Source organism: Phoxinus phoxinus (genome assembly GCF_949152265.1).
Source record: "Phoxinus phoxinus genome assembly, chromosome: 13".
NCBI classification, from domain to species: Eukaryota; Metazoa; Chordata; class Actinopteri; order Cypriniformes; family Leuciscidae; genus Phoxinus; species Phoxinus phoxinus.
The window spans coordinates 25,223,185-25,235,635 of NC_136888.1; the positions used below are offsets into that span (position 1 = coordinate 25,223,185).

Here is a 12,451-nt window from a genome sequence, read left to right on the forward strand (position 1 = left end):
GAAATAAAATAAGTACTAAAATTGCTAAAGCTGAAATAAAAGTAATTTAAGTTCAAACGAAAAAAATATATTTTTCAACTATTAAAAATGACAAGCACATCACAAAACCACTAAAACTAAAAATATAAAAACAATAAAAATACTATATTAATAAATGATAAAGTAGTATATAAATCATACTAAAATAACACTAGTAAATTAAGACAATAAAATATGAAATAACACCACAAATACAAAGAGTATGCAAAGCTTTATTATACAACAGAAATTCAATAGATATAGATGGAAAGAGGATTATGTTTATTCTAAACAATCACTATACAACCAGTAAGGTTACTTCAAAAACATGAGGTGATTATTCATTAAGGCAGAATTCTGAAAACCCAAAGGTTTGATGGGTCGGTACAATAAAAAAGTGCAACTTCTTTTGAATCTTAAGATTATATAAATGAAGTGGGAAATGCATACTGAAAATACAAACAAATGAAATGGGAAAGAATGTTTGAATTACACTGACTCCAATAAATATCCTCTATAAAGAAATCTTTATTTTATTCACATAAGAAAACGAGCCACAAACAATAATGTTAGGGGGCAGAGATGATATGCAAACCAGCGTACAAAGACTGACCTAGTCTATTACATGTACCATGTGCTAAAAAAACACCCAAGTCATATGACAAAGTCTACCAGGACAAATTAATTGTTTTGGTGCTTTACATCAAGTATTTTTCCCCCTTGCAGTTAACTGTGCAACTAGTTAGTTAAGATGAATTCATAATATGTCCTTTCAAAATGACTTGGCGTCTAGGAGGAACATCTCTTCCTACTGCTTGTGTTCTTGTATGCTAGACCACTTGATATATTGTAACAGAACATCATATAAACAGCTTTAGACATCCAAAAGACATATTATAGGTTTGTATCACTGCTCTTGACACCGTTTAGCAAGTACGCTTCACATGAATGGAAGTGTTAAAATGATGATGCCAGATGACTGTCTTAAACAAAAGCAACACGGTTCATGTAGGATCAGATTCTCATCCGCTAAGTGCTGCTCTTATTTGAACATGGCATTGAAGGCTCTGCCAATGATCATCCTTCTGACCTCACTGGTACCAGCTCCAATCTCATAAAGTTTAGCATCTCTTAAGAAGCGGCCCATTGGGTAGTCATTAATGTAACCGTTTCCACCTGTGAACAGACGCAAAAGTGAGTCAACTAGGACTTGAGTCATAAGACCTAGGCTTACTGAATTAGCAGGATTTCATTCACTGACGTTGTCATTCATTTCATTCATTCACTCAATCAGCTCCTTATGTCGTGAATCAGTATATCGGCGTGTACATTAATTCGGCCCTGGTAAGGACAGTAAGCACCCTGGCACACTACACATTGGGAAAGTGATGAGTTTTTCCAGAGACACTAAAACTTCCTCATTGTACAACATCACTACAGCAGAACTGATATCTTTCTGACATTATGTTTTAATGTCATTTATATTGATATCATTTTTACTTTGCTTGTTACATATACGTACAACATTTCGGTTGTAAATAAATAATAAATGTTAGCGAGATTATGTTCATTACCTGTCTAGCGACGTGTTTATGTCTAAATATAATTAAACAATGGTTTGTATTTTAAAAACATCTATCGCGTGTATGTGTAGTGAGCTGGCTCACATGATTTATGTTTTGCACTTCAGAACTTCCGTTACGGGAACATAGTGAGCATCAATGCTCCCTGGTTTTCATAGTGGATTGTGGGACGTTTTAGGGAGCGAACGTGTCAGTGCACAGGTAGGATTTTTCCCGACTCCTTGATCAATGCCCGGATTACTGAATAGGGAGCTGATTGAGACGCTCCCAAAATCCTGAATTGATCATTTTTATCTCAGAGCTGTTGACATATCAACAGGACTAGTCTAACATTGGCTGTCCAAATTGTTGGATAAACATATGTCCGATATACATTCAATCAACACATGAATGCTTAAAGATGCAGTAAGTGATTTATGAGAAATGCAATCCAAAATAAGCACGCCCTCATCCAAAAGGATCTCACCCCTACTTTTATAGCCCCTCCCCCAAGTGTGTTGTGGTGCTCGATCCGATACACTTTCAACAGGGTTTCTCAGAAATCGCTTACTGCACCTTTAAATGATCAAAATGTATATGCAAACCAAATTTGACTATACATTCAAGGAACAATTATTCTATGGCAACAGGTACAAGTTTGACTTATTTGCTGTTTATCCACCCAGTAATTGTTAAAAAAGAAAGCAATTTTTGCCCTGATATCTGTCTAAGGTACATTGAGAGCTTTTCTCTGTTTTTTTGCTGTGCTAACTACTAGGCACTCACCAAGGCATTGAATTCCATCCAAGGCAACCTGAGTCGCATTCTCAGCACAATAAAGGATTACCCCAGCACAGTCCTACAATAACATCACAAATCAATACTGCTACTACACACTCTGGAAAGACTGTATGCATCATTTCCAGGCTGATATGTAACATTACAAAATAAAGCAGTCAAATAACAAAAACTGTATAAAGAGCTCTTACCTTAGCACTGAAATGGCCTTTGTCACAAGCACGGGCAACGTTGTATAAATACTGTCGACATGAACTAAGCCGTGTGTACATATCAGCCATTTTCCCTTGCATTAGCTAGTTAATGGGAAGAAATTGTTAATTTTATTGCCAAGGGAACATAGTTGTTTAATAATTTTTTTATAACTTTGCATGCATACATTGAAAAAATTGGGATTGCATGTAATTAAAACACAAATATTTAGTTACAATGGGGCGGAGCTCTTCTACACTGACTTTCTATAAAGTTCAAAGCAGTCTATGGATGCTGGTTTCTAGAATGGTCTGAGTCTGACTCTGAGATGACGAACAGGAACATGGTTTGTATAACATTATAAACACATTATTAGCTGTTTGATAACGTAGTCAAGCCAAAGTCTAATCATATCAATTACCGTTATGTGTCCGGCGTTGTAGAGAGCAATAAATAAAGCACATTTCCATTCTGATACATTGACTTGTAGATGAGCCTGTATAATTCGCTGTTCCTCTTCTTCTGAATTAGTTTCAAATTTATTCAGTATTTATGTAACAGGTTGAGTGCACATATAGTGCCACACTTCTAAAGCATGAGAAACTTCAAAATAATTACACGTGTGTGTGTGTATAATATATATATATATGTATATAGCGATCAGGCATCAAATTATGACCACCTTCCTAATATTGTGTTGGTCCCCCTTTTGCTGCCAAAACAGCCCTGACCCGTTGAGACCCCTGAAGGTGTGCTGTGGTATCTGGCACCAAGATGTTAGCAGCAGATCCTTTAAGTCCTGTAAGTTACGAGGTTGGGCCTCCATTTACAAGTCGATCGGACTTGTTTGTTCAGCACATCCCACAGATGCCTGATTGGATTGAGATCTGGGGAATTTGGAGGCCAAGTCAACACCTCAAACTCGTTGTTGTGCTCATCACACTGCCTTCGCCTTCTTCCCATAGTGCATCCTGGTGCCAGGTGTTCCCCAGGTAAGCGACGCACCCAGCCATCCATGTTGGTGATGTAAAAGATGTAAAAGAAAATGTGATTCCTCAGACCAGGCCACCTTCATCCATTGCTCCGTTGTCCGGTTCTGATGCTCATGTGCCCACTGTTGTTGATTTCGCCGGTGGCCAGGGGTCAGCATGGGCACCCTGACTGGTCTGCAACAAACTGCGATGCACTGTGTATTCTGACACCTTTCTATCAGAACCAGCATTAACTTCTTGAGCAATCTGAGTTACAGCAGCTCGTCTGTTGGATCGGACCACACGGGCCAGCCTTCGCTCTCCACATGCATCAATGAGCCTTGGCCACCTATATGACCCTGTCACCGATTCACCATTGTTCCTTACTTGGACCACTTTTGATAGATACTGACCACTGCAGACTGGGAACACCTCCAGTTTTGGAGATGCTCTTACCTAGTCGTCTATCCATCACAATTTGGCCCTAGTCAAAAACCTTTTCAAAAACTTGCACTTTAAAACCTATTTCAAAGTTTGCATTCTAAGGCCACCAAAACGCTGTTCTCGTGTAAATGAACGGCAATAGCGCATACAAAGTTTTCTGTTTTCAGTTGAAAACGGTGTTGTGTAAACGGCGCCTAAATTAAATGAATAACTAATGATTTTTACAACGGAAATTAATCAATGCTGAACTTACTTAAACGGGACAATGACTTTCTTCTAGAGCTGCTGTACAACCAAAACAATCTTTGTTGCATTAATTTCCTGTCATCACTGTAAAACTGCTTTGAAACAATCTGTAGAAGATGACTTGACTAGATAAACATAAAACACACAAATCCTTGCATATTTCAGTGAAAAGCATACCTGGAAGTGGCCAATTTTCTGTCCAAAGGCTTCACGAATATGAAGATAAGGAATTGCATGGTCAAGCACAGCTTGCATGATGCTGAGGGAATGTATAAAAAAGGACAAAAATAACTATTCGACAGTCTTTGTCAGTTTACATTTCTAAGCATGCTACTGGAAATAAACAGTAACAATTACCCAACAGGTCCAGAAGCCAGGACAAGTCTCTCTAGGTCCAACCCACTCATCATAACATATACTCCTTTATTTAACGGGCCCAATATGTTTTCCTCTGAAACCACAAAAGATCATTCAAATGTTGTTTGGACCTCCTCCAACACATTCAAGACTCACTAATACGCATAATGATAAACTTGTGTACATTCACACACCAGGGACCTTGCAGTCTTCAAAGATGAGTTCACAGGTGTTAGATCCTCTCATTCCCAGTTTATCCAGCTTCTGCGCTGTGCTAAATCCTGCCATGCCCTTCAAGAACACAAGCACAATGCCTATATGATCACATTTGAAGTTGTAGCCTTATGGAACAACAGATTAAAAATGAAACATTCAATCAAAATCTGAACGCTAGGTGTAATGCAGTGTGAACGGTACACCATAATCAATCATCCAAGAGGAAGTGGTTCGTCTTCTCTAACCTTCTCTATGATGAAAGCGGTGATGCCACGGGCTTCTGCCTCTGGGTTTGTCTTAGCATACACAATCAGAACATCTGCATCTGGTCCGTTCGTAATCCAGAACTTATTACCGTTCAACACGTAATGATCCCCTTAAAGATGACAGATCAAAAGGAAAAGAAGACAGCCAAACATGTGGTCACATTCTAGGGGCAAGATGCATCTTTTTATCATTAGATAGCCATTCAAAAGCAGTTATGTATTATGATTCAAATATTTTTGCAAGCAACATAAATCACTAATATGTCATTAAATTATAGTAGATGTTTTGCCAGTCACAAATTTCTTTAAAAGGCCCTTCCAAAGCATGCAATGTTATGAATAAGCATAACAAACATAAAATACAAACACTAATAAAAAGAATGCACAATATATTGATAACATTTTAATATACTGATTTTTTAAATTAATGTTATTGGATATACTGGAAATCAACCAATATCAGCCAATATTGTTGCGGCGAGCAGGACGAGGCCGAGAGCCGTGAGAGAATAGCACGAGGCTGGTAGCGTGACTGATACTGAGCGTCACCTGTGCCTGTATCTCTCATGTAGGAGCTTAAGAAGCATAAAAGGAGGAGCGACGACACAGTGAAGGACGAGAGCGGACCACGCCTGGACATTTATGTTATGTTTTGGTTATGTGTGTGCGGCAGTCGTCCGTGAGGTTGCTTTTACCAGAGAATGTCTAATAAGGGGAGAAGGTTCACTCTCACTACACTTCCGGCTTCTGAACTGGTTGCAGTTCCACTCTTATTCCATATGAGGGCGCTCACAGGACGAGTGCAGAATGAATGGAGGTCTATGGAGCTATACCCCTCAAAATCCACTTTTCTCAAGATATAATTTTTTGTCTAGTAATTTGAATGTTGTATTCGAAAGGAGATGCAAATAAATTGCACATTGCTGGGTGTTAGATTTTTTAGAGTCACTTATTTGCTTTAAAAAGTCTTTCAAAATGTCAATGACGTCATACACATCGTACGACCAGAGATACTGCTTTACAGCAATCCTTCAGTCACTGTGGTGCTTTCGCGCTCTGCACTTTATTTTCTCTCGAGGCATCGCCAGCACAGCTGACACAGGTAAACACACGTGCTAGAAGAGTTTCTGCTAGAATACATTCTGTTCCCGCTTCGGATGCCATGATGCCATCAAGCGGTACCTCTGGTCGTAACCAGTCCTTCACTGACCAATCAGCGTTCATTAGCAGAATGCTAGCGTGTTATGGGCAACAACAACTCAACCTGTAAGAAATCGAAAGGACATAAGGACTCGTTCATTCAATTTTCGACCTATAACCCATGTTGAACTTGCCAAACCTACAATCAAATCTGAGATTTCTCAACGGCAATCGGCTGAAAGGGACAAATTTAGCCGTCTAGCCCCATAGACTCCCATTCATTTTGCACTCGGGCGATCGCCCCCAGTGGAACTCTGGTGGAACTACAACCAAAATTCAGTACAATAGGACTTAATAGGGAGTGAACAGGCTCTCCGTAGACGGGCTCTGCTTTTACTTTCTTTTTGTGTTTATTTTTAATTGTTGTTGAAGGTTTGCGGGTTCCTGCTTTCTTCCCTTATCAACATACCTCGTTACAAGTGTATATTTATGTTAGTTAAAAATATTAATAATTTAATAACACTGTTAAATGTAATCTTTTGCAAATCCAAAATGTGTTTCTCATACTGTACATTATAATATTGTGAATCCTAAAATGATTTGATTTTACTATCCCTTTATTGGTTATTGTACACAACTTGAAAATAATTATGGGTTTGTCGGAATCATTTTAATATTGGTGCATTCGTAATAAAAATATATATTCCTTATACAAGCATAAATAAGTACGTACAAAAGTTTTGGGTTGGTAACATTTTTATGCTCACCAAGGCTGCAATTATTTGGTCGAAAATACAGTAAAAACAGTAATACTGTGAAATATTATTACAATTTAAAATAATAAGGTTTACTATTTTAAAGTATTTTAATCTATTTTAAAATGTAATTATTTCTGTGATGACAAAGCTGAGCTTTTCAGCATCATTACTTCAGAAATCATTCTAATATGCTGATTTGCTGCTCAAGAAACATTTCTTATCATCAATGTTAAAAACAGTTGCGCTGTTTTATAGTTTTGTAAATTCTAAAGAGCATTTATTTGGAATAGAAATCTTTTGTAAAATTATAAATGTGTTTTTACTGTCCCTTCTGATAAATTAAATGCATTAGGCCTATTGCAGAATAATTTTTTTTTTTTTTTTAAGTCTTAATTGACCAAATTTTTTGAATGGTAGTGTATATGAAAGGACATATCACACAAATCAGTTAACAAATATACTGTAACATACATGCATCTAACCACTTATGACATGTCCATGGCACTGATGTAACAGTGCTTATTATAGCAGCAGACAGTGGTGACTAACAGAGCAGCACATAGAGTGATACAGGGTATCTGCAAATTTTTTAAAGTCAAATTTAAGGCTTTTTAAGACCTTTTTAAGACCTGAAGAAATAAAAATTAATACCGTGTGTGCAATATTAACAAAAATATATCTCGATATTTTCAAAGTTTTGTTGATAATAATTAGATGATATTTTACTGATTTTGTACTGGTACCATTAGGTTTGTTGTTGACAGCAGACTCACAAAGATATTCATATTTAACATATTCTATCTGACAAGTGGTCAGTTCACAGTAGTGACTGAAATAAAACATTTTATTAAGGGGCAATATTTGCCGCCTTAAATTGATTTCCAGGGGCATTTTCACCTAAATATGGAAATTATTTCTAAGCGTATTTAGAGGTATGCATCACCTTTTATGTCAAATTCTAACATTCAAATTAAATTCTATTAGAATAAGACCGTACCACTGTCAAATTAAATAATTAAATTAAAATCCATCCTTGCAGTGCAGAGGTGACACAGAAGCGGCATCCGAACTGGCATTACTATATTTACACTTCATTTGCAATTGCATAAATAAAGCTATTCAAGATTTAAATATGAAATTATTTATAATTTTAACATTTTAATTAAAGGGTACTTTAAATATGCAACTAAACCCGCCAGTAGGTGGCAGTAAGTCACTGTCTTAATAAGCGAGTTGTTGGAGTCATATTCAACCGATTTGTTCAAACGGCCGATTCATTCATTGAATCAAATGATTCGTTAAAAACGCGGATTTCAGTTTTTAAAAAAGAATCGCTGTCTGTTGGACTCCAGTTTCATTATAAAATTCTCGGCGGCGAAATAAAGGGGGAAACAAACAATATTGAAAATATAAAAAGTAACACATAATGTTAACTTTATTGTTAATTTAACTGTTGTATAAATTGTGCACAGGAAAACGGCACTCTTGCTCGTGATATTCTAATATAACAACATAATATGATATAAATATAATAAGACAAAAACTCATTTGGGGACATACCTATAACTGCACTGACACATCACGCAGTGAAAGCAAGCATGAGAGACAAACGCGATGTCAGCTCGAACTCGCGGTGCCTCGTATGTAGTTAAAACAATAATTTCAATATCATCCTAGTTCATAGACAATCCTAAGCACAAAGAATGGACTATTGAACTGACATTTACTCGTTCTCTTATCCTCTCTCCTCTCGCGTGCAGGAGACAGACGCAGGCTAATACGCTGCCGTAAATGACGCGAATTGTCACGTGAACATGCAAGCAAATCCACAAAGATAGAATAATAAAAACAATACGTACGCTAATTAGATCGTTTTCATTTGGAAAGCATTTAGATATGTCGTCAAAGTGTCATCTAAAATTTAAGACCTTTCATAGGTAAAAATAAGACTTTTCATAAGTAAAAATAAGAATATAAGACTTTTTAAGGCCTTAAATTTTAAATATCGAATTTAAGACCTTTTAATACTTTTTAAGGATCCGCGGGGACCCTGTGATAACAGAAGGCCAGTCACCTTGTTTTTTCGCCTTCAGTTTCATGGACACCACATCAGAGCCAGCGTTGGGCTCACTCATGGCCAAGGCACCCACATGCTCCCCCGTCATCAACTGAAGCACAAACATTGTGAAGAAAACCCAACCCTAAAATCCATAAATAACCTAAATGCACTACTTAATTAGTGTTACTTAATTAGCCTACATTTACAGTGTGGAAAATTAATTTTCCCTAATGCATTATGTAAAGCTAGCTTAGGAAATGTAATAGACACATTAATATAAATGTTTCGTTTTGACTCGCACCTTGGGCAAGTACTTCTCTTTCTGCTTCTCGTTTGCATGACGAACCATCTGATTTACGCACAAATTGGAGTGCGCTCCATAGCTGAGAGCAATAGCTGCTGACACACGGGAGATCTCCTCCATAACAATCACATGATCAAGGAAGCCCAATCCTGTTCCACCATACTCCACTGCACACAATCAAAACCGTTGAATCATATCAGACTGTGCTCAATACTGTCTCACCAACAGTTTTCTCATAAACAATATTTTTTGAAGACAGACTGTTAATGGTCCGACCTGGAGCAGTGACTCCGAGCAGTCCAAGATCACCCATCTCCTTCCAAAACTCCTAGTTTGTAAAAGATCAAATTTGTTCTGATTCATTACTCTGGATTATTACACAGACTCCTGAGATACTACCGGTAGTCATGTACAGGAACTCACCCTCATGCGGGGAAACTCGTTTTTCTTGTCAATCTCATCAGCGTGTGGAGCGAGCTTCTCCTGGCAGAATCTCTGGATTGTCTGTCTGAGCTGGTGTTTAAAACAAACATGTGTGATAAACACAAGGGGGTCTGACTCTGTCCACAAACAACATGAGCTGCCAAAAACCTCAACAAAACAATTCCAATGCACACATTTTCATGGTGCTTTAGACTAGTATCAAGGCATTATAGAGACCATCAAATCATGGTTTTATGTCAGGGTAAAAGAAAGCATGGGAGACCCTGCCTCAAAAAAAAAAAAAAAAAGAACAGCATAAAAACAAAACAAATGTATACATTTATTTTTGTAAGTAATCCTGTCCAACAGCTCCCCCATGACTTTAGGAATCAAGTTATTTTTTAATAACAATGAACAAAAAGACAAAAACAGTTAATACTAATAAATTAAATAAATAAATTAATGATGTCAAAAAACAGTATAATAAAATAAAATAATTGTAAGATTTTTTTTAACCCTCTGGTACTGTTCAGTAATTTTTTTACTTTTTTAATTTTTATTCTTTACTTTATTGGAACGGTACTACGCATTACTCAACTTGGTAAAGGTTTTTGGCACTTTATGTGTGTGAACTGTGAACAGTACACACAAAAAACTTATGAAGTTCACTTTTTTTTTCTTTTTCTTTTTTTTACAACAATCTGACATTACAACAATCTGACAAGTGCCGTCTTTAAAAAGAGACCAAACTTAAGTCTGTGCTCCAAAGCATTCGATATTTATGAGTTTAAGTTGGAAATTTCTTTTTCAGGTCCATGCTAAATAACTCAAGTAAATAAATGGATTATAACTACTGCATAAATATAATTTAGTACCATAAAATCCCCTAAAAATACAAAAAATATTAAATAAAAAAATATTATCGAACTAAAATATAGTACAATCATTTTACTGAAATAAAAAAGAAATTGGTCATTTTTGATCGACATGCGAACAGTACCAGAGGGTTAAATATATGTTCTTCCTGTTTACTCCTGTGATGTCATTACTCCAGTTTTAAGTGTCACATGATCCTTCAGAAATTATGCTTTCAGAAATTATGCTTAATACCATTCTATTATGCTGATTTGGTGCTCAGGAAAAATGTCTTGTTATTATCTATGTTGAAAACAGTTGCACTGATTAGTATTTTTACAAGATTCTTCAATGAACAGAAAGTTCAAAAGAACAGCATTTATTTAAAACAGAAACTTCCACAAATATTTCAGTACGTATAATGTGAAAATGTGTAATAAAGTGTAAAGAAAATTATTTCTCATTTGCATTTAAACTAAAAACCATATAGGCCTAAACATAAAATAGATCTGGATCATTAATTTATATTAGACTAATAACTAAGAGGGACATTTGCCACTTCCTCACAATGAGACTACCATGTCCAAACAATATGCAATTGCAATATGTTCAAAAACAGATTTTTGTAAGTGGCGTTATGTATGTCCACCAGTTCAAGTGGGCTGCTGTAAAAACTAACGAAGGGCATCTGAAAAGATCCTGTCCAATCAAAACGCGCAGACCGTTCACACCCACGAGCACGATCATTTGACACAGGCAGCACGGAGACTGACGTAACGTTATTATGAAAACCGTAAAAACATGTAACTTTTAAACTATCCATTTAAATCTTATACATTTTAATTTCCATGTTGGATCTGTAGTTCGTTTTTTTTTTTAAATGTCAGGTCAGAAACACGCCAACTGTGTGAATTATGCTCTAATTGAAGTTGAATAAAATTGCGATATAATGACAAATGCCTGGCGACTAAACAAATACAATCTCTTATAAGTTCCTAGAATTGTGTCAAAGGTCATCATGTGAGCTAGCACGGCAAACTGACTCATTCTTACAAAAAATCCCAACAAGACGTAAACAAGAAACAGAGACATTTCACGAGCTTTGGCTCTCGGTTAGGTAGCGGGGGGTGAGTGTGGGATACCTGGATCTGCTCCTCGGTCAGACCGTTCACAATGTCGTCCACTGGAACAGCTCCAACGCAACCGCGTCGCGAAACACTAACATTTGCTACTCTTTGACAAAGACGCAACGCTCTTCTGGCTGCAAACATTTTGTAGTGACTACAGTTCTGTAGACAGAACAAAAATGTAAACCGATAAACTGCACTTGGACAGGTGAAAAGCGCAGGAGGGCAATCCTAAACTTCCATAAAATGCACTGGAAGGAATTGCGTTCTCCTTCTGTTGTGTTGTGTAACGTGACCTCTACCTGCTATTAGAGCTTTACTGCCTCCTACAGCGATGAAGTGCAAACTACAGCCAACCCAACTCTATGACAACCACCTCAAAACACTGTAGAAAAAACAACACAAAAGTGCTACAGTTAAACCTGTTCATTGATTAACAGTAAGTTACCTAGAGTAAAAAACGACCAAACATCATATCTTTTTAAACCAGACGCCTGAATGTGATTTTATTTTTTAAATGTTTTATAGAAGTGAAAAGCATGAATTACCTTCTAATTTGCGGAGAAAATTTATATTATATTTTAACAAATCAATAGCATAGCCTACTTATTATATAGGATAAAATGTTTGATTATTATTGTGTTTTCAGAAGTAAAAAGTATGAATTACATGAATGCATTAGAATTTAAGATGAAAGGGCCATTTCCAGAATTTT

At 36.5% G+C, this 12,451-nt stretch overlaps 1 protein-coding gene across 1 annotated transcript; it reads right to left on the reverse strand.

The window, feature by feature from the left end:
* Positions 1–231: 231 nt before the first annotated feature.
* ivd (isovaleryl-CoA dehydrogenase) lies at positions 232–12,077 on the reverse strand. The gene is made up of 12 exons (XM_079632600.1): positions 11,752–12,077; positions 9,755–9,844; positions 9,608–9,659; positions 9,329–9,498; positions 9,043–9,136; positions 5,050–5,180; positions 4,783–4,879; positions 4,589–4,682; positions 4,409–4,490; positions 2,570–2,674; positions 2,367–2,439; positions 232–1,194 (listed from the first exon to the last, which is right to left on the reverse strand). Exons 1-12 carry the CDS (start codon positions 11,878–11,880, stop codon positions 1,061–1,063), a joined length of 1,251 nt encoding a protein of 416 aa, XP_079488726.1. The 5' UTR covers positions 11,881–12,077; the 3' UTR covers positions 232–1,060.
* Between the last annotated feature and the right edge of the window lie 374 nt (positions 12,078–12,451).

Excerpts from the sequence above, each read along its gene's own strand:
- ivd (XM_079632600.1), bottom strand. The coding sequence starts at position 11,880 with ATGTTTGCAGCCAGAAGAGCGTTGCGTCTTTGTCAAAGAGTAGCAAAT. Across the intron at positions 9,499-9,607 it reads GCTCGGAGTCACTGCTCCAG|TGGAGTATGGTGGAACAGGA; the intron begins GTCGGACCATTA and ends GATTGTGTGCAG. Across the intron at positions 9,137-9,328 it reads AAGAGAAGTACTTGCCCAAG|TTGATGACGGGGGAGCATGT; the intron begins GTGCGAGTCAAA and ends TTTGTGCTTCAG.